Below are 21,871 nucleotides of genomic sequence, written 5' to 3' on the forward strand. Positions count from 1 at the left end.
CCACTCTGTCTCCAGTTACACTACTATAAATGGCTATGGAGAGGGGTCCAAGAACAAAAAGAGCAGGTGTCTACACCCATCAGGGCCAAGGTACCACTCCCCTCACGGTTACTCATCACATCACCTACGTCTTTGGAGCCATGCCCAAGTCAGAATTTTAGAGCTGGAAGGAATCTCAGGTTAGCTAAGCCCCGTTACCATTTTGCAGATGAAAAAACCGAGGACCAGTGAGGAAAGTGACTGAAAGTCACACAAACAGTTTCTCGGTTCAGTGTTCTTTCTGTTCTAAGTCCTTCTTCCTATCTTTTTTTTTTTTTTAAACAAAATCCACATTGGGCACAGATCATTTTACAAACATAGCACACACTCCATGAACCACCAGTTCACTTACATCACTCAGATGCAGCGCATTGAGGCGGGCTCGGGTGAAATCAGGGTGGTCGGGGATCACGGTGTATCTGTGCAGGGATTCTGCATCTCCGGATCTATACATGCGCTGTGGGTAAGATGGGCTCATGGTAAATGGAGAACTCTGGGCTGAAACCACAGGGGAAAAGCAACTGACTGCCTTTCCTGCCCCTCCCACCCGAGTGCTTCCCAGATAGAGCAGAACCCAGTCCTGCCCATGGACCCATAGTGCCCCTCCAGAACCCACAGTTGGATGGAGGATGCCTTTATGGCCAGGATCAGATGGGGCGGCTGGTTTTAAATAGACTGTTAAAAATATTCATCAAGATCTGCTCTCAATGGGCCACAAACCAACATCATGGTTGGCCCTACCTGGGTGTTTTACACAGTAGAAGATGTGGAAATACTTCAGAGAATCTTTGCGACTGAGCATTGGACGTGCTTTTTACTAGTAACGAGATACAGCCTCAAAGCCTCTGTTATTCAACGTAAATGGTAATACTTATAATACACATCGTTAATAAATTTTTTTGTTATAAAACATCTTAATATATATTCAAGAAATTAGTATTTTCGTCGCCTGCTTGGATAATAGGAAGGCACAATTTTAAAACTCAAAGATGTATTGGGTTTCTATTTTTAAAGCAGTGATTTAAGAATTACAAACAATTTTAGGAAGTGTTTGAGCCTTATGTACTTTCAGAGGTGAAACTGTAATGTTCTAATCAAGTCCCAAATTTAACTCGGGCTTTACAAATATGAACTGGTCAGTACAGCCGTCGGGCTGTGTGCAAAGATGGACCAGCTCTGTCACTGTACGTGTAGAAATGAATCCCTTAACAATTTCAGAGGGAAAAAAGACATTAGCTTCCTATTCCTCGAAATAAAGATAGGAGCGAGGAAATGGGGCTAGATTGTACAAGAGTAAAAGTAGAAAGCTTTAAATACAGCTGTTCCTCTTTTTCCCTAACTGGGTTATATTAAGCTTTTAATTCTGCTACCATCTATCAACAAATAACATGTATCTGATCTAGTGTTTGGCAAGGGATCATCAATAATACTTGGTGTTATTATCATTGTGATTATGAATCAACCCATGATAAGGAGCACTTATTGAGAATTTACTGTGTTCCCGTACTTGATAAAAGCTTTCTGTGCCTTTATTTATTTAATCCTCATTTAATTCATTTAATCCTATGAAATGGTTGCTATTATTATCCTCCCGCCAACCCAACCGCCTCCAAATAAAGAAACCAAGGTTAGAAGGAATTCAGTAGCTGGCCCAAGACCATCCAGATAGTAGAAAGAAGTTCTGCATGCCCAACCGTCCAGAGCCTGCGTCCTTAGACCTGGGCCCCTGAGCACCAGTGTTCCACTGCATGCCCAGGATAAATGACAAGAAAGCACCCACCTCATTGCAGTGCATATAGCTGTTCTTGGCATGAACCAGGTCTGGGGAGTCAACCACTGTGGTGAACTTGATACTGTCTGGTTTTTTACGGTACTTGGTCTATAAGGGAAAGACAAATACTCCCATGAAACACAGTCCAACATCATGCATTTTTTAGGATGCAGCTTCACTCCACCTTCTCAGTACCAAACATGTCAATGATATTGTTGCAAAACAAGTCTCTCTTCTTGGTAGGTACCCAACAATCAAGAATATAAAAAGATTCAAGCTGCCTCTGTGATAAGGTACATTTTACAGGTATTTACTCTTTCAAAGAAAGAGGTCACAAAATACTATGGAACCCCACAATCAAGGAATTCAGTAAAAGGCAGGATTCAGCATCAATGTGGCCCTGCTTGGACCCTGTCAAATATATTCTGTTATTAAGAAACTGAAGAAGCCAGTGTCATTCTCAAGGGAATTCCAGGACAGGGATCCCCAGGCTGTTAGTATGGTAAGGAGTTCAGTTAATGTAACTATTCCTGTGCAAAGTCTAACACTATCAAAAATCAGAAAACCTCCGGACACAGAGCCAACTCAGTAGATGGGTGGCAAATTCCTCCTCCTGTCAATACAAAGAATGGGCCAATTTAGGTAAGAATCATAAGCAGTGCATTTATTAAGAGCTTTCTAATACACCACGCCTTTAGTTCCTCAGCAGTTAATTCATTTGGAGGGAAACCTCATTCTGTCTTGGGATTTGGTTGCAAATGGCCCTCAAAAAATATTGGGAGTTCAGTGGCCATGAGGCCCTTTGGAATCTCCACTCCATAAACAGATTCCCTCTTCAAAAGGAAATGCTAGCTTGTCCTTGTCACTTGTGGTGGGAACAGGTTGATGGTACCTCACTGATGAGTTCTCCAGCCTTCTTTGCACTCTCTATCTGTGGGGATCTCAGTGCCAGCCATCCTATGCCCTTCATGCCGATCAGGTCTGACTTGTAGCGCAACTGCAGGGGAAAAAACCATGGGCTTTATCAGGAGAGTGCCCTGGAATACTACGGCATTTCAAGAAGATCCTTGATTTGTAATAGCATTTGTAATGATGTTCCATCACAACATTTCAACATCTTCACTGGGAGTACATTCTGCACGGCATCAAGTCAAACTGTTTGAACTTGTACATTCTGCCAGGAATTAATTAATGCATCACATACGAGATACAAGACGGTCCCACCAGTGAATTGGCAGGATTTAAAGCAGAGGTAACGACCTATGCGATGACCACATGAAGACTGAGCTGAGATACATGCTCAAATCTAAGCACCAGCTGGGATTATTTTGTTTCATTCTGCCAGTGAGGCCATTACCCGCCTGCCTAAATAGAAACATTCTGTACACTTTCAGGCTTTGAACTCTGGGACCGACCTGCTATGACTGGGAGTGAATCACTTTAACCAAAATGTGACTCAGTTTCTCTCTGTGATACTCAAAGTTCATAACAACCCCTCTGTTCTCATAAAAACACCTGCTGGTACTCAGGGCTAAGAGCCACTCTTTAAGTTAGATTTTTGTTCTTGTGACAGTGGTAGTGGAGGGGGAAATAAGTCAATTACAGCAGGACTTTAAAAACAGAAACAATCTTAGATGCCACCAGCTAACAGTGAATAAACCATTTTAACTTCTTCATGACTCAGTTTACCACCTCCTCCCACTGTTACTCATTGTGATTTGTTTATATCCCAAAAATAGGTAATGCCTTATTTTCCTTCCTCATTTTAAGAGCTCGGGAGGTTAGGCTGCAGCATCATTCCTGGGAGAAAATAATAAACGGCGCTTTAAGACAATAGTCCTGATTGGTAGCCTTCCCAATGCTGAATCTGATTACCGTTCTTTGATCTGTCCACCATTACCTACGACGAGACAGTCGCCTGAATGCTTCTCTTCTTCTCTTTATGGAAATTAGGCATTTTTTTAAGGTGGAAAAAAAGCCTCTCTAAGAAAATCTAAAATTTGGATCTAAACGAAGTTGATGGCATTTCTCTAATTTAGATATAAGCTCTGCTGTAACGCAAAATATCACTCCAGAAATCAGCCTCTCAGCCTTTTTAGTTCTCTTTCATTTCAGGGTTCCCAGCGCTCCTCACAGCTGGCCTCAAAGAGGGTCTGTTTCTGATCTACTGTCTGCTGGTTAATGCCCCTGTGCAAATTCAACTGTGCTTTCCAACTGGTGAAGGGAGACATCACTCAGGCTCAGGAGCAGGTTTCAAAACCCCATGTCAGTAAGATTGCTTTTTATACCACGATCTTTCAGTCTACACCGGCAAAGCTTTTGCCTTGCACTCTGAAAAAGAACAGAGAAAATTGGATAAATTTCTAAGTTGGAGAGAATAATCCTACAGGGCCTCTTCACAGCCGGGCCTTGCTCCTTTCATAAGCGAGATGAAGTAGGGAGCGCTCTTTCAACTTACCTTTTGTTGAGCTGAACAGTACGATCCTAGGTAAGTCAGAAAGCAAGATGCAGGTTCCCCAAAGATCTGACTGTGCCTCCAACTCTCTTATAAATGGATTGTCTATTGATATCTCAGCTCTCAGCCCAGCTTTGACTATTCATGCAGACCCTAAAAACAACACACCTGCCCTAGACTTCATGATAAAAGAGGGGGCAAGGGGAGGGGAGTCAAGAAGAATCTGCTATCCAAAGATGGTTTCGAAGAAGGATTATAAGATAATGAGAGACCTTTCAAAGCTGCACAACTGAATCTGGCTTCCCCAGATGGCAGCCTCACTTTTTTCCCCTCTTACATACTAAGGTCTAGAAGCCTTCTTCAGATTCACACATGGGGTTACCGGGCGCCCCCATGTTGGAGCACTGTGTTGCATATGCTCAAGCTGCAGCTTTCAGCCCCTGAGTTCTAATACAGAAGGAATGATGTAAACCACTGTGCACAGCAGGTGCCTGGGGGAAAGGATATCTTTGTCATATTAATAAGAAACATTACAATCATGACCTGTGTACAGTGGGGTTTGTTTTAGACCCATTGTTATTTTATTCAGTCTTCACACCATCCTGCAAAGGAGCGGTTATTCTCTCTCTCTCTCTCTCTCTCTCCTCTCTGGAGATGGGGTCTTTCTTGTTACCTAGGCTGGAGTGCAGTGGTGTGATCATAGCTCATTGAAGTCTTGATCTCCCAGGCTCAAGTGATCCTCCCACCTCAGCCTCTCAGAGTAGCTGGGACCACAGGTGTGCACCACCACACCCGGATATATATATATATATTTTTTTTTTTTTGTAGAGATGGAATCTCCCTACGTTGCCCAAGCTGTTCTCTAACTCCCAGGTTCAAGCAGTCTTCCTGTCTCAGCTTCCTAAAATGTGGGATTACAGGTATGAGCCCCTATGCCCAGCCTAAGGAACAGTTATTCCAATTCACAGGACAATTTTGGTTTTCAAATGATTGTGCAGACTCTCAGCAGAGCCATCAGCTGCTGTACTGTGGGTAAGCCACATCAGTAGTGGTTAAGAGGACAGACACAGGGCACCTGGGTTCAGAATCCAGCCACCTGGGGAAGCCAAAGAAACTGCACCAGGAGTTAAGAGGCAAGAGCTGGAAGCCCCACTGTGCCTTGTACTAGCTGTACAGGCTTGAGCAAGTCATTTCCCTGCCAGCTGCGGCCTTGGGCAAGCTGCTCAGTTTATTGGTGCCTTATTGCCACATCTGTAAAGAGAGGAGTCATATTGGTACCCACCTAGATATTAAATGAGATAGTTTATACAAAATATTTATGCTAATGCCCACCCGAGGGCAAGCGTTCCATACAGTTTAGTTATTGCTGTTGTTGTTATTGCTGAGGGAGAAACTGAGCCCTGAGAGCTTGAGGAGTCTACCTTAGGCCACACAGCTATAAGCAGAGGCTGGGGCTGTCTCCATGACATTTCCTACCCGTGCCTTTCCAGGCTCCCAGCAGCCTGGTCTGAGACCATGGAGGGAGCAGGGAATGTCAGACTTGAGAAGCACCAAAGAGGTGATGAAATCAGCACCTGTCCATGATACACCTTGCCTGGACCAGGCATGCATCTCAGGTGAATTTCTGAGTCAAGCAAGACTGGGCCAGACTGGGCAGGACTGGGCAAGACACGGGAATGAACCACAGCCATGAGGAGCTTAGCATCTCTTGGTCCCCTCTGGCCCTACCCAACGCTTTCTTTCTGGCCTGGGGAGGGCAAGCTCAGGAGAAGCAGCCGAAGGCTGGGGCTGCTCCCTTGAGAGAACTCCTATTTGGTCCTTATTTCCTTTTCTGCATAATAGAACCATGTGAAATTGGAGCCATTGATAACGATTGTGATCAAGCTGAAGCCTCAGAACCAGCTGATCATTTCAGGGTCTCCTCTTCAGAGCCTCCTTGAATCCAGACTCCCTGATTAACCAATTTGCAGCTTAAAAACAATGTATACAGAATAATATGGTCATTTAAAATTTAAGCAATTAACTTCTTAACATTTAAAAATGTAATACATATCCTGCTTTTAAAATGTCAGTATAAGATTGCCAACCACAATTTCATGGAAGGGACTCTCCTTTTTAGATTACGTTCTATTTTTATTTGAGTGTGAAAATGTGCTTTCTATTCAGAAATAACAGTGGCATAAATGGTAGCTTAAGGTAGTGCTTGTTTTTCTTTTCCTTGTTCCTCGCTTAGTAAAATAAAATTTGACATTATGTGGATTCCACCATTTAACAGCCATTTTCCCATGAACCCCGAAGTCTAAGATCCTGAGATTACGGCTCAAATTGGACCTATTTGGTCTTTGCTTTCTCTCTTTCTTTCTTTCATTTTCAAATCAAACCTATTTGCTCTTTGCTTCTCTTCCTCCCTTTCTCCCTCCCTGCTCTCCCTCCCTCCCACCCTCCTTCTTTCTTCCTTCCATTTTTGTTGAGACAGAGTCTCTAGTTCTGTCACCCAGGCTGAAGTGCAGCAGCATGATCATGGCTCACTGCAACCTCTGCCTCCTGGGCTCAGGCCATCCTCCCACCTCAGCCTCCCAAGTAGCTGGGTCTACAGGTGTGCACCACTGCACCCAGCTAATTTTTTATAGAGACAGGGTTTCACCATGTTGCCCAGGCTGGTCTCAAACTTCTGAGCTCAAGCAATTCACCTGCCTTGGCCTCCCAAAGTGCTGAGATTACAAGTGTGAGCCACTGCACCTGGCCCCTCTTTATTTTTCGGACGGAGAGATGGAGGCCTAGGAAGGTAAGTGACTGCTCGTGGACACACAGTGACAGAGCTGGGCTTCCCACACACATCCTTTGACTTCCAGCTCCACCTCCCATACTTTCCCAGGTGGCCTCTCTATCTTCCTTGGGGGCCTATTCTGTCCCAGAATGTTTCTGTTCTCCCAAGAAATAGGCCCTCAACAAGAGGGTGGCTGGTTGAGCATCAGAGAGTCATGCTATGAGCTGTTTCTGGGGGCCTCAGGATTTCCTAGCAAGTGGAACGGCTTTGTAAGTGGAACACTCACAAAGGCTGGCACTTCAGTAACTAAATCCCCTGTGTGGGACCCAGATGCATGCATCCTACTCTACACTCTGCCTGATGGCGAATGACATGATTTTACAGTTTCAGCAAGCTGTGATGAATAATTCAATGATAATTAAATTAATAAAATCATGAAATTATTAATGCAATTAATAATAATTGATTATGTGTTTAGAATACCCCACTTACTGCTATCTATAATTAAACTAGGAGTAGTCATTGCCCTGAAGGCAACCAGAATTATGGGGGTTGGCATAAGTAATGTATTCAAACAGCTAATGCTTATTCCAGTGTTTCTATGGATCAGGTATCATGCTAACTGCTTCATATAGACCAGTTCTCCACTAAAAGCCAGATTCTCAATGGGGGATAACTTTGTCTCTCGAGGACATTTGTTTGGCAAGATTTAGAGGCATTCGTTGTCACACTGGGGGGTCTTATGGGCACCTAGAGGATAAAAGCCACAGATGTTACTAAATATCCCGAAATACACAGGTCCCTAAAACAAATAATTAACCTGCAAAAATGTCAAAGGTACAGACACTGAGAAACCCTGACACAGATGGCTGGTGTTGTTCTAAAATGAGAGCACTTTCTTTCTCAGGATGCTGTGGGCCTAGAGAGGGTATATGAGGAAAGTGCCTGCCTCTCTGTGCAGCACAGTCTCATTGTCATTGTTGTCATGCCCCATGCCATCATTACAATGTCTGAGGCTTGGAGAGGGCATGGACTTGTCCCAGGTCACGCAACCAGTAGTGGGGTAGCTATGGTCGGAATCTCAGAAGCCTGACTCCAGAATCTTGCACCATGATGTGAGAGGGGCCAGTGCTCTCCACCAGCCTGCCTAGTGTCCTTGCTCAGGGAACCTTCTGGAGGCAGCCTCAGGGTCTATTCCTGTGCCATGAGGGGCATGGCTCCCTACTCTGGACTCCTCCCAAGAGAGGAGGATGGTTAAGAATGGGTTCTGGGCCGGGCATGGTGGCTCACGCCTGTAATCCCAGCACTTTGAGAGGCTGAGGCAGGCGAATCAGAAGGTCACGAGATTGAGACCAGCCTGACCAACATGGTGACACCCTGTCTCTACTAAAAATACAAAAACTAGCCAGGTATGGTGGTGCACGCCTATAATCCCAGCTACTCAGGAGGCTGAGGCAGGAGAATTGCCTGAACCAGGGAAGCCAAGGTTGCAGTGAGCCGAGATCATGACACTATACTCCAGCCTGGGCAACAGAGTGAGACTCCATCTTAAAAAAAAAAAAAAGAATGGGTTCTGGAGCCCACCCTTCCTTGGCATTTCCCACAGGACCTCGTCCCTAAAACAGGAGTAACAGTGTCCCCACATCAGAGTGCTATAGCAAGTTTAAAAGCAAAGGCGAGCAGTTAGTGAGTCAGTGGTGATTACTTTCGCATCATATCACCACCCTCGTACTCACTGCACACAGCCTAGCCCTGCTCAGACCCTGTGATTCCATCCCCACTCACTCACTTGCTTCACTTCAGCCTCACACAGGCCAAGGCTGCTCCTGCTCAAGTCCTTGGCCTTTGAACTTGCCATTCAGTTTGCCCGGAGCTCCCTATCCCCTTCTGTCTTTTCCTTAAGGCTTTTGCTCAGATATCAGCTTTTCAATGAGAACTACCCTAATGTCCTATTTTAAATGGCCCATGTGTGTGTACACATGTGCGTGCATCCACACACACACACACACACACACACACACTCTCTCTCTCTCTCATACCTCCTGCCCCACTTCCCTGCTTATATGTCTCCATAGCATGTGTCACCATTGACACATTATGTATTTCAGTTATTTACCAAGTTTATTTCCCTCTAGTATAACAGTAGTTTCATGAGCACAGGAATTTTTTTACTCTTTTGCTAACTGCTGTACTCTCAGGGCTTAGAATGGTGACTAGTATACATAAGATGCTCAATAAAGCTTTTTTTTTTTTTTTAGATTAAGTCTTGTTCTGTTGCCCAGGCTGGAGTGCAGTGGCACGATCTCAGCTCACTGTAACCTCTGCCTCCCGGGTTCAAGTGATTCTCCTGCCTCAGCCTCCCTACTAGCTGGGACTACAGGTGCATGCTGCCATGCCTGGCTAATTTTTGTATTTTTAGTAGAGACAGGGTTTCACCATGTTGGCTAGGCTAATCTTGAACTCCTGACCTCATGATCCCCCAGCCTTGACCTCCCAAAGTACTGGGATTACAGGCCTGAGCCACTGCGCCCAGCCCTCAATAAAGGTTTGTTGAGTGATTCAATGAATGATTCCAATCTAGATGACACAGACCCAGCAAATTGTTGTTTGGGGAAGGCAGATAGGGTCAGGAGGGCCCAAAAGACTAAGGAAAAAACAGAGATTGACACCCAGGCTTGGTGGGAGGAAGAAGACTGGGGCTGGTTTGCATTCCACAAGGACACCCCTACCTCACTCTGCAGGGCATGGGCTTTCTTGGCCCAGGCCATCTTCAGGTCCTCGGGCAGTGCTGTGAACTCGTGGCACTGTGTCCTGTAGTTGTGGTCGCTGGCCAGAGCCTGGGCCTTCCTGGCGTGAACCAGGTGCACCATGTCCATGGGCAGATGGAGCTGGGCTTGGCTGCTGGTCGCCCCCCTCCTGTACTGAAGCTCACTCTGCAGCTGGCCCATGCGCCGGCAGTGTTGGATCCGAGGGTCATCACTTTCACTCTGGGGCCCTATGAGTTTCCCTCGCTCCTTCAAAAAGTCATGTCTGTAAAGAAACTGTAAGGGAGGGCCAGCCGGTCAAATTCCATCTGTGCATTTTCATTGCAAACTCTAGAAAAATCACTTGTTCTTACACTAGGAGGTGATGATTATAAGAGAAACCACAGTGGGGTTGGCCTGAGAGCGTGCCTTCCTCCCTGGGGGATGAACAATTAAAACCTCGCTCCATTCTTCCTATCTAATTAAAATCAGACCCTCAGAATCAAAGGAAGGGCTTCATTCCCCTTACATGTCCCATCGCCAAAAGGAATTTATCAAAAAGGGTAAAAGAGAAACTTGTGCTTTATCCATTCGCACTTGGCAAAACATTAAACCCAAAAGACAGGATCCGTTTATTTGAAGTCCACATTTTTCTGTGATTTGTTTGTGGGAAAGAGAAAGTCACCTTCATGTCCCAAAGCTATGGACGTTATCAACAGAGTGGCTGAAACACAGCCGGCAAATCCTAACACCAATGCATGAAACTATAGAGAGCCAAGAGGGAGACGTGTTCCGACTGAATTGCAGGTCCTATCGGGAGTTCTCGTTCCAAATCTGGGTGGAGTTAGAAGACAGGCAGTTCATGCATTACAAGGGGACCTCGCCTACACATTGCAATTAGAAATAAATCATCATCTCCTTCCTGCTACAGACCTTTGCCTGAATTTAGCTTCTGATTAACAGAGCCTTTCTTTTCCCCCCCTCAATCAAGGAATCTCATTCATAACTAATATATTCTGCAGGTGACATGCTGTCTCACATGGTTATAGATTTGCTTTAATTCAGGAAAATCAGCCATAGACATTGTTTTACAGGAAGTTAACAGAAATTAGGCAAGACGGAAGGTCATATCATTCAACTCACATCACTGGCTATATCTCCAGAGGCCCGGGCAGCCTGGAAAGGGAGTGCTTCTATTGTCAGCTTGTAGCCTTGAGCACGAAGATTATGCCAAGACTCTTTGTATTTTGCCTAAAGTGGGAACACATGTAAATCTTTAAAAAAAATTACATGAATCAATAAGCAAAGGCTAACCCTTTCATTTATAGTACAGTTTTCCAGATTCTAGTTCTATTTTGTGGAGCAAATCTCATTAGCACACACCCTGAGTACACTCATGGTATATTTAATATGGGCACCTAAACTATACATTTTAAAAAGTATCTGTGAATGCCAGAAAGGTCACTGTTGGGTCACTTCACAGATGCAGACATACACAGCTTTGGAGCATGCTTGAACTTAAGCAACAAGAAAGGCTTACGTCACTCAGATTGGCCGCATTGGTTTTTGCTCGGATGAACTCGGGCAGACCCAGGGTCATTGTATACTGGTGTCTTGCATCCTCTCCAGCTGCTTTATAGAGGCGCTGGGCCAAAAAAAAAAAAATCATCATTCAAGGAGATAAGGGCTGTGCATTTCTGCAGCGCTAGAAGTCTCTCGATTGCAGTTGAGGAAACAAAGCAGTGAAAAACCATTCATTCTGTCATGGATACATCTCCGGTCTTGGGGAAGGTGTTTATTTCAATAAAGACAATCTTTCATGAGTCAAATCGAGTGAAGTAAAATGAATATGTAAGGAATGGCAATGGGCTTTGTGGAATAATAGGCCAAGGAAAGAAACATAAATTTAAGAATACTACTGAGGTTCCTGGTATTGTAGACTTTGTCCTTGAGGACACAGCATAAAGCTAACAGAAAGACCTGGGAAATTTAGGAGGAGGGAGGTAGAAGGGACGCCTCCAAACTCTGGCCTATTCCCTTTACTAAGATTCAGGATCCTTTCCACTGGCGAATCACACCGGTGCTGCCCTGGATGGCCTCATCTTGTACAGAAGCATCCATTCTTGTGATTAGAAATGGGTCTATGATTGTCGAGTTCTCTAAGGCCAGAGACCATCAGAGAAGGCATCGTTATCCCACAGCTCCCAACTCATAAAGTAGGCAGAAAAGATTAAACAGGAATTCAAAAGGGGTACCATCACTCTCAAAGATCATGAATTCCATCCCTTTGGACTTTCTTATCCCAAGCTGCCATTTCTTACTTTTCAGTTGGAGCAAGTGGGAACGAATAGGGTAAATAAGCAAATCTCAGCTGACTTCTAGAAGTTAGAGCCAGAAGGAGAATCTTAAAAACTAAAGATGGAGTCAGAATGAGAATCCTAAAACTGGAAGGTGGTTCCAAATGTAATTCTCTGCCAAACTCACCTATTTCAAACCCGTAAGAGAGCCACTAAGAAGTAGAACCAATGAGTCTGGACTGATAATTGATGGAATGAGATTCCTTCCTTTGCACCCCCCTTCTCTGGATGTATGAAAGTGTAAATTGCACAAATGGTGAGTGAGAAGAGGAGAAGGTAGAGAATTGAGAAGCCTGACAAACATCTTACAATATAACTGTCCTTGGATAACCAGAAATCCTCCCACATCAGATTGACAATGTAAAATTGGTTAGCCAATATTTGCCTAGATAGAACACATGAATTATAGACCAGCACTTCTCAGACATTCATGTACTAAAGAATCATCTTATGATCCTGTCAAATGACCATTTGGCGCCAGTAGATCTGAGGCCGTGTATTGCTAACATGCTCCCAGGAAATGCTCATGTAGCTGGTCTGGTATTGCACTTGGAAAGTGAAACTGCAGACTATCCCAGATTCCCAACTGGGCTTTCATTTCCTCTGGAAAATGTTTAGGCTCCATATAATGACATTCTTTTCTTTCCAAACCTCCACGTAAACACCCATGCTCTTTCTCATCCCATACACATTCACATGTATTTTAAACAATCTAGCAGTTTTTAAAAAGATCATTCCAAAGCCATCAGTAGATTTACCTCGTTCGTAATCTGGTTGCAGAATTTTGCATGAAGGAGGTTGGGAGTGTCTGTCACAGCTGTGTACTTGAATGAGTGGGGATGCTGCCGATATTTACTCTGAATTCACACACAAGAAGGGAAGAAGAAGACTCCATAAGGGATAAAAACCAGAAGCAGAACCAGTTCTTTAAGCATTAGCCATAAAGCCTCGTTTTGCAAAGGCTGCAAGTCTATCACTCCAGAATCCAGGTTGTCACCTGCCTTTGTGACCCCAAAACTCACTGGGATGAAGAAGCAGAGAGGATGGATTGAAGCAGACACTTCTCAATGGGAAAGGGAGATTTCGTCCTTTGCCACGAATGTGAACATAACTATTTAAATTTGTAGTTTGTTCTAGATCTTTGCTGGACAGAGCTCAGTGCTCCTCCACGTTGCTGTCATACCACAAACTGCAGCTTTAAAAAAACAGGCATGCCAGACATGATGGCTCACACCTGTAATTTCAGTACTTTAGGAGGCCCAGGCAGTGGGATCCACTGAGGTCAGGAGTTCGAGACCATCCTAGCCAACATGGCAAAACTCTGTCTCTACTAAAAAATACACAAAGTTGGGCATGGTGGTGCACATTGATAATTCCAGGTACTTGGGAGGCTGAGGCAGGAGAATTGCTTAAACCTGGGAGGCGGAGGTTGCAGTGAACTGAGATCACACCATTGCCTTTCAGCCTGGGTGAAAGAGTGAGACTCTGTCTCAAAAAAGAAATAAATAAAATAATAAATAAATAAAAATAAAATAAACACCCTGAGAGACTGGGATTCAGTAAACTAGTCAGTGGGGCTCAGGCCTCTGCATTTTTTAATGTTTTTTTGTTTTTTTTTTTGAGACGGAGTTTCGCTCTTGTTACCCAGGCTGGAGTGCAATGGTGCAATCTTGGCTCACTGCAACGTCCACCTCCTGGGTTCAGGCAATTCTCCTGCCTCAGCCTCCTGAGTAGCTGGGATTACAGGCATGCGCCACCGTGCCCAGCTAATTTTTTTTGTATTTATAGTAGAGATGGGGTTTCACCATGTTGACCAGGATGGTCTCGATCTCTTGACCTCATGATCCACCCACCTTGGCCTCCCAAAGTGCTGGGATTACAGGCGTGAGTCACCTCTGCCGGCCATTTTTTAATGTTTTTTAAGATTCTGGTGAATGAGGTATAGAGCCCTCGTTAGAGATTTCACTGGAAAAGCAAAGCATGGGGTTAAATCTAAACTTCCCTAGTAAGTGAAAGATAAGCTTATCTGAGCACTCAGCCTGAGTGCCGAACACCTATTACTTCCAGTTTCTTCCATTATGCCCTCTTGTCCTTGCATCTACCATGAATAAAAGTCCCGTCTCAGGGGTTAGCAAGATTCCCCAGGAAATCAGAAAGCTTAGACTTCTAAGACTTTTGTATTTTTAACAAAAAGTTATTACCATTTCAAGCTTGTAGTAACCATTTCATATACAGCTGCCACAAGAGCACAGTGCTTCGATGAGTGCTAATCCTCACAATAATTAAAAGAGAGGGGTCTGAGTATACCCATTTGACTAATTAAGAAGTGGAGGCTCAGAGAGGGGTAGGTCACTGGCTTGAGGTCACACAGCAAATCAGTGCTGGCTTGGAATGTCAATCTTTCTTGTTGGTTTTCAAAGCCTGCTTTGTTTGCATTGTACCACAGGGCCACTCTTCAAAGGGACACAGGGAAAGAACATCTCATGGGCAAGTGAATAATCCTTATATGTTAATAGAGGAACTGACTCCATATCCTCAAAGCTGTCTTAAATGGCATGCAGTCTAAATGGAGAATCCAGTAAGAAAAGAAAGGCCAGCCCAGGGGTTAGGCAGTGAGTCTCCACAGCTAAGAGTTTAACATCCAACTAGCTTTAGTGGTAAGAAATGAACTGATTGGCTGGGCGCGGTGGCCTACCCCTGTAATCCCAGCACTTTGGGAGGCTGAGTCAGGCAGATCACTTGAGGTCAGGAGTTTGAGATCAGCCTGGCCAACATGGTGAAACCCTGTCTCTACTAAAAACACAAAAATTAGCCAGCACAATGGCACTCACCTGTAATACCAGCCACCTGGGAGGCTGAGGCAGGAGAATCGCTTGAACCCAGGAGACAAAGGTTGCAGTGAGCCGAGATCACGCCACTGCACTCCAGCCTGGGTGACAGAGCGAGACTCCATCTCAAATTAAAAAGAAAAAAAAGGAGAAATTAAAAGGAAAGAAACAAGCTGATTGTCTTCTGCTGTGGCAATGTCCTAGACAACCAACACCAGCATCCTCAGTTACCTCACTGATGAGTTCCGATGCTTTCTTCCTCCCTTCAATCTCTAAAGTGCCTGGAATGACACAGGCAACACCTCGCATGAAGTTCAGGTCTGACCGGTACAAATTCTAGAAGGAACAATAGATACAAAGAATCAGAAAAGCCAAGCTCTCAGAACAAGGAAGCAGAGCGAAACCAGAGGTCCCATGACACAGCATCTGACAGCGGCATAATTAGAACTCAAGGCTGAACCTGTCCCTCCGGATACATTAAACTGAGCCAGCGCACAAATGCTTCTTGGTAAATGCTCACTGGTGGGGAAGCAATGTAGGTCAGAAGAAAATAATTCTGCTGTCACTTGTCTCAGAGTAGCTGTTCCAGGGAAGCAAGACAGATTTTTATTTTAATGTGGGCGATCAAAAAATAAACACTGAAGTGGATTGCGGTTAGAAAGTCAGTTGTCTTGGGGCAAATGTGGAAATGGTCTAACAGGTCTTCTAAAACAAAACCCAGCAGCAGCGGGTGGCGTTAATTAATCATGGGTTAAGAAGGAACTAATAAATAAATCCAAAAGAATCTGGCAAAGCCCCGTCTGTGTCCGTGTGGGTGAGGGGGAGTGTGTGTATCTGCATGATTTGGGCTGACAATTTAAAGACTCCCCAAATTCACTCCCCTTCAGCCAGTGAGGCACCCCCTGGGTGTGCTGCCTTCCAATTGCTATCACAACCAGAGGCAGGGCAAGTGAGGGCTCTGCTCAAGTGACAAACGGGCCCCCAGGATGAGCGTGGCAGCTCCCTCGTTCCTACAGCTGCTCTCAGGTTCCTGACAGTTTATGTCATTCAGTAAACGCTGTACACAGGCGTAAAATCCAAACAGACGACAGACACCCAGATCTGAGTGCTGCTTGGATCGCAGGCACTGCCAGACCGGGAAAGAGGTTTTGTGTAGAGTTTTCTATTCCAAAGCAGTCCTGTTACCTGCAAATCTCATAGCCTGGAAACCTAGCCAGCTGGGAAATAAGGTGAGTAGTGATCAGGATGTAGATGCCTGTTGGGAAGAACATCCTGTCTCTCCTTGGGAATGAGGAAGTCTCCAATGCTTCCTGACCCTCCTGGGCCTGTCTGCTTCAGAAATCAGGCATCAGGACTGAGAAATGCATGTCAGCGGAGTGCAAAGACTCCTCAAAGGGACCCAGGGAGGGTTTCCAGGGCCCTGGTTTCCTTTTCCTCTTCCTGAAGTGGGTCAGTCCTGACAGGCTCCGAGCAGCCTCTCCCAGCAGGTCCAGCCCTCATCAGAAGATGGGTAGCACAGAAATGCATGGAGCACCAAGAGAAATCCTTCCTGCCACTTGAGGCCAGAGGCAATACCACTGGCAAATCTTAAACATGCAAAATCATGAGCCTTGAGGGCATCTTTGTCATTTGAACCTCAAGTTCAAATCCCAGCACTCCCTTTCTCATGAGAGCTGTGTGATCTTGGGCAAGATATTTAACTTCTCTGCATTTCACTGTAATTTCTCTGTAAAATGAGGATGAACTATCGATACAGGATGATTGTGAGATAATGCCTAAAACAATGCTTAGAGTTCAGCAAAAAAATAATAATAAATGGTAGTTGTTATGATTAGACTCGTGTAACTGTTCTTAAGGCTGTGTAGGAAATCTCAGGCTGGGTTTCAAAAGAAGACTTGGGTTTAGGATTTCTCACTTCGAGAGACTTCACTGAGCCAACAGGAGCTTGGGGTCACTGCCTTGAAGTCCTAAGAGGAGAAGGGCCCCCTAGAGAGAGGCCAGGTCTCCTTACCTCGCTCTGCAATTTGTGAGCCTTCTTGGCACAGCTCAGCCTTAGGTCTTCTGCCAAGGAAGTGTGCTGGGGCAGTGGATGTTTGTAGTCCTGGTCGCTGGCCAGGGTCTGAGCCTTCTTGGCATGCACCAGAGCGGCCATGTCCAACGGCAGATGGAACTGCGCCTTTGAGTGTTCAAAGCCTTTCTTGTAATTCACCTAGAGGGGCAGACAGAGCAACAGCAGCTATTTCAAAGCCACTATTTGCAACGGGACCATCAGGGAGAGCAACTGCAATGCGATTGTCCCGAGGAAAGCCCAGGGGAGGTTCTTGGCAGGCTCCATTCTCCTTTCTTGCAGAGACTGGCCTAATAAGCAGGGCTTGTCTCTAGGCCCTGACACTTACCACCCTGGGCTCCTGGACATCATTGATCTGGACAAAGAAGGACTGCGTTTCCCCCATTTAGGGAAAATAGAAAAGTTCGAGGAACAGTAAATAATATCAGTGATTCCCTTGCTCAAATCTTTAGCTCTCTGCTTTTCAGAGGCAAGAAGATGCATACCTCCCACCCACCATATTTTTTCCCCATCACCCACTCAAGTTTGGGCACTAGTGAGGGATTCTCCTCTCACACTAACTTAGGAAGAGCTTCTTCAAAAAGCATTCAGTGATTTTCCTACTCAACACAGGAGCCAGGAGCAGTGGGGAGGATGTTTGGAAAGTCAGTCCTCAGGGATGGGTATTACCAAAAATCCAACACATATCCTGGGAGGGGAAGGGAAGACCCATTCCAGACCACAGGTTTCGCTATATAATCCTTGGAGGAGCTGTGTTTAAAGGTCTCAGAAACTCACTTGGGGAATAATCAGATGCAAAATCACCACCTCTTCCTTATCTTCCTCTGTCCTTCCATTGTCTTTCATTGCCCTTCCTGACCTCCTACCTCAACTTCTATTCATTCTGTCCTCACCCCTTGCATAACGCCAAGGACAATTCATATCCAGCCTCATATTCTTAGGTCGGCAACCCAGCATGGAAAGGAAAAGAAAGTTATGAATAGGGAAACTGAGGCAGGATACAAAATGGCAGAGAACATGTAAAGCTGTGGAAAGATCATGAGAGATAAAGCTGGCTCCATGGGCTGGCTCTGCCCAGTCTAGCTGACCTTGGACAAGGGACTGAACCACTCAGAGTTTCTACTTCCCTATCAAAAAATAAGGAAGAATGACAAGATGGAGTTCCTAGAGATAGTCTGACAGTTAACTGAGACACCACATATAAAAGCCCTTAGCCCGCTGTAACACACTAGATACAGATTTCGTCACTGACGTTAGCCAACTCACATATGTGCAAAGAGACAGCACCTGCACACATTTGCCAGCATCCAGAGGATCACAACCAACAATGACAGGGTCATTGCAAATTCAGATGCCTACAGGGGCCAGACAGGTAGCATAAAGGAGTGAAGCAGGAAGTGAAGAAGAGAGTGGCTGCCCAGCCCATGGCATGGATCCCTTCTAAATGGAGCTGACAGGAAACTACTTCAACCAACTGTAGCCTTAAGGAATCCAGGTCCAGTTTCTGGCCAGAAGCTTAACAATTTTATAGAAAATTGTCCATTTTTTAAATTTTGCAATGAATTGACTCTGCAGACCAAATGAAACACCTCTAGAGGCCAAATCCAGCCCAAAGGCCCCATTGGTAGCCCCTGGTCAAAATCATAGAATGCCCAGCCCAGAAGGGAACTAAGGGGTCAACCAGTCCAGCACCTCATTTTTACAGAGAAGGAAGCTGTTGCCCAGAGGGCACAAGTGATTCAACAATGTCACATAGCAAGTTAGCAACAGAACCAATGCCCACATACAGAAGGACAAACGATGTGAGGTTGCTGTGCAGTGAGCATCGTCAGGTGGGGGGCCCGCAGCCCTGATGCCTTTCCTCTGACTTACATCACTCTGCAGTGAGGTCGCATGCACTGAATGTGCAAGGCTGATATCATCTTCCAAGCTCCGGGAGCCAAGCATCTGTCCTTTCATTTTCTCAAATGCCTCTTTGTATTTGTACTAAAGGGAAAGAGAGTGGGAGAGAGGAACAGCTCAGGGATAAGGGACACAGAATGGAAGAGGTGGGCATTGGGTGAAAATGTTTTGTTCTTTTGACAGTAACTGGGTGAGTTAAAAGAAAATGCGCAGGAGTCGTCAAAAGGTCTATTCTTTCATATGCAAGACTCCCAATGACTAAAGGGCTCAGCTGTGAAATGGCAGGATGCATTAGCACGTGGGCGGCCCTCGCTGGAAGAAGGTGGGTACATTGTTAGCCATCTCTTCATGTGGACTCTCTTTATGAACACCTTGGCGGAGGATGCATTTCATCTGCCCAGGGTCTATGTTTACAGTCCAGCATTTGGCTTTGTATCCCAGGCTGGGGAATTTTTTGTTGCAAGATATGTTCTTTCTCACTGGTCATTATCTGATTGCCCTGACACAATCAGCTCAGAGAGGACAGGGAATTATCCACAGGCAAAAGAAGGCAGGGGTTAGGGGCAAAAAGGAATGAAAACCGGTTAATGTTCAACATTGTCACAGGAATGGGGGTAAATGCTCACATCACTTATAATTTCACCAGAAGCCTTTGCTGCTTGGAATGGAATTGCATCCAGCCTCAGTTTATAGCCGCCGTCTCGAAGTTTGCTCCAGGATTCCTTATAACGTGTCTGTCAGGAAGATGTGCACAAGGAAAGACCTTTAAGTGAGCTGGTGGTTTCCTAAACTCTGGCTTACCAAATCGGAAATGTGGTTTGTGGTGGGTCCCTCCCTCCCTGGCCAGTTGGAGTTAGAGATCACGGTGGCTCAGCTAAACCCACGTGAGTTGGATCCTGTCTTGTGCCCAGCTTTGGAGGTGGGCAGGGGATAGGGTTGGCAGGGGATGGGTTGAGGCATAGAGGGGAGGAGTTAAAAGCAAGGGCTTTAGAGTCAAACGAACAGATTTTTCTAGGCAGCGATTTGATTGGAAGAAGGTACAAGCTTGCATTTGCATAGTGCTTTATATGTCAGATAAAGAAAAGTCAGACATGGCTATCAAAGAACAGAAATGGTGATGAGGGGAGCTGATAGAGATTTTGGGGAGGAGAAGTAGAAGTTCAGCCCCAAGTCTCTCCTGTGTATAGCCACTGGATATACTCGGCTAAATCTGACGTCCCCACTTTCCAGCTCCTCCAAACCAACGCTCTTCAAACTACCAGAGTGTTTTCCCAGATCATCCTTTCAAATGAGCTGGTCCAACTCTTCTGCAGGACCAGCTACATAATGTGCAGGGCCCAGTGCAAATGAAAACATGAGGCCCCTTGTTCAAACACATCACATATTTCAAGGTGGTGCCAGTAGAACGTTAAACCAGCTTGGGGGCTTCTGCGTGCAGGGCAGTGTGCACATGCGCACATGCGCACGAGGCCAGCCCTGCTCTCCCACCATTAAAACCAGTGCCCTTGGGTCAGCCTCACCTCGCTGATATTCATGGCATTCAGCTTGGCCAGCAGGACTTCAGGGAGGTCAGCAGTTGGTGTGTAATGATGCTTTATGTTTTCTCCTTGTTCCTTGTATAATCTCTGTGGATGGAAGGAGGTTTTCATGAAACCTACAACCCATTCCACGCAGCCACCAGCCAGGTTACACTCCAAGGGAGTGTAGCTGCTGCAGTGGCCACCTCCTCACAGAGACACGATCTCAGGCACCCTGCCTCCACCCAGATTTCACAGCTAGCATGAGGACATGCATGTCATTTCCAAGCTCTGCTTCCTAGCTCAGAACACGACAAGCTGAAGCATTCCCCTCAGTGAACACCCCATTCATAGCATACCGTTGAGACGGGTGTCGAAGGAGAAAATGAGGTTTACTTAACATCCAGCAATAATGTGGCAATTAACTATCGGCTGTGAGAGGGCATCAAGATACAGAAGGCAAGAAAGATGGCTGTTGCACAGGTGAGGTTTTCACTTCCCTATCTCAATCCTCCTCCACTCCCCGATCTCAAATATTCTTGCCCTAAGACATATCTCCTGGGTGGGTCTGGGAGTCCATCCACCCAGAACTCTGACTTGAGCTTAGGATATCCTGGTAGTGAGTAATGACACATGCACTTGGCATCAGCCACCACAGAAAGTTTCCAATGTGTCCAAGTTTCTACGTATCACAGCAGTGCCCCCTAGAGTTGGCTAGGATAAGGAAGAAATAGGTATTGATTTTCTTCATACAAAAGTTCTCGTTGGACCATCTGTGTTTCTCAGAAATTACGAAGACGTTATAAATGCCTAAATCCATAAGCTTGTAAATCATCCCATCCCAGATTCTGACAGGCACTCAGGCTGTTTCAGCATGCCTGTCAAATAAAGTGCAACCAGAATCATTTGCTCAATTGGGAAACAAGGGAGAGAATTTTGAAACCTATGCCCCCAAGGGTTGTAAATTGTCCTCACGGAAAGTTGAATGGTTTTAGGGTATTTAAAAGCTGGGTTTGCCTTGCATGAAGGTCCATAGGTTTCTCTTAGCAGAATCAGCCGAACAGGGTTAATCTATATCCTAAAGTGATTTTTTTTTTCAGGACCTTATCATTCACTTTAGTCTCCAGCCAACCCTGCAACCCTGCACCCCAGCCAACCTTTCCCACAGAGGGAAAGGGGTCAAATCTTGGTTTTGCATCATAAAGGAGTAAGGGAAATGGCTTGAAAGTTAGTCTAATGTATATAAATCAGACCCAAATCATGGTCAAAGTCTCTGGGAAATTCATAGAGCAACTGGCCTTGGGTCATAAAGAGCTCTAAGCACAGCGTCAGGATTCCAATTACCAAGAATTTCACCCAGCTCTGAAAACAACACTTTCAAACAAAAGGAGAGGGGAAAAAGGCCTCACCATGAATCGGTGAG

At 45.4% G+C, this 21,871-nt stretch overlaps 1 protein-coding gene across 16 annotated transcripts in view; it reads right to left on the reverse strand.

Moving 5' to 3' along the window:
- The window catches only part of NRAP (nebulin related anchoring protein), a 74,844-nt gene that overhangs the window by 6,646 nt on the left and 46,327 nt on the right, over positions 1-21,871 (reverse strand). For 8 of the 16 annotated variants that reach the window (XM_009010295.5, XM_002756603.7, XM_078346534.1 and 5 more), the window contains exons 27-38: positions 20,452-20,556; positions 19,558-19,665; positions 18,902-19,015; positions 16,973-17,170; positions 15,193-15,297; positions 12,892-12,990; positions 11,317-11,421; positions 10,920-11,027; positions 9,762-10,073; positions 2,703-2,807; positions 1,820-1,918; positions 392-496 (exon numbers count right to left, since the gene is read on the reverse strand). In XM_009010295.5, coding sequence (XP_009008543.3) covers positions 392-496; positions 1,820-1,918; positions 2,703-2,807; positions 9,762-10,073; positions 10,920-11,027; positions 11,317-11,421; positions 12,892-12,990; positions 15,193-15,297; positions 16,973-17,170; positions 18,902-19,015; positions 19,558-19,665; positions 20,452-20,556 — 1,563 coding nt within the window. The remainder of the gene's footprint in view (positions 1-391; positions 497-1,819; positions 1,919-2,702; positions 2,808-9,761; positions 10,074-10,919; positions 11,028-11,316; positions 11,422-12,891; positions 12,991-15,192; positions 15,298-16,972; positions 17,171-18,901; positions 19,016-19,557; positions 19,666-20,451; positions 20,557-21,871) is intronic. The other 8 variants (XM_078346541.1, XM_078346540.1, XM_078346539.1 and 5 more) reach the window with 1 other exon arrangement.

This window comes from Callithrix jacchus, chromosome 12 (assembly GCF_049354715.1).
Source record: "Callithrix jacchus isolate 240 chromosome 12, calJac240_pri, whole genome shotgun sequence".
Classification (NCBI taxonomy): Eukaryota; Metazoa; Chordata; class Mammalia; order Primates; family Cebidae; genus Callithrix; species Callithrix jacchus.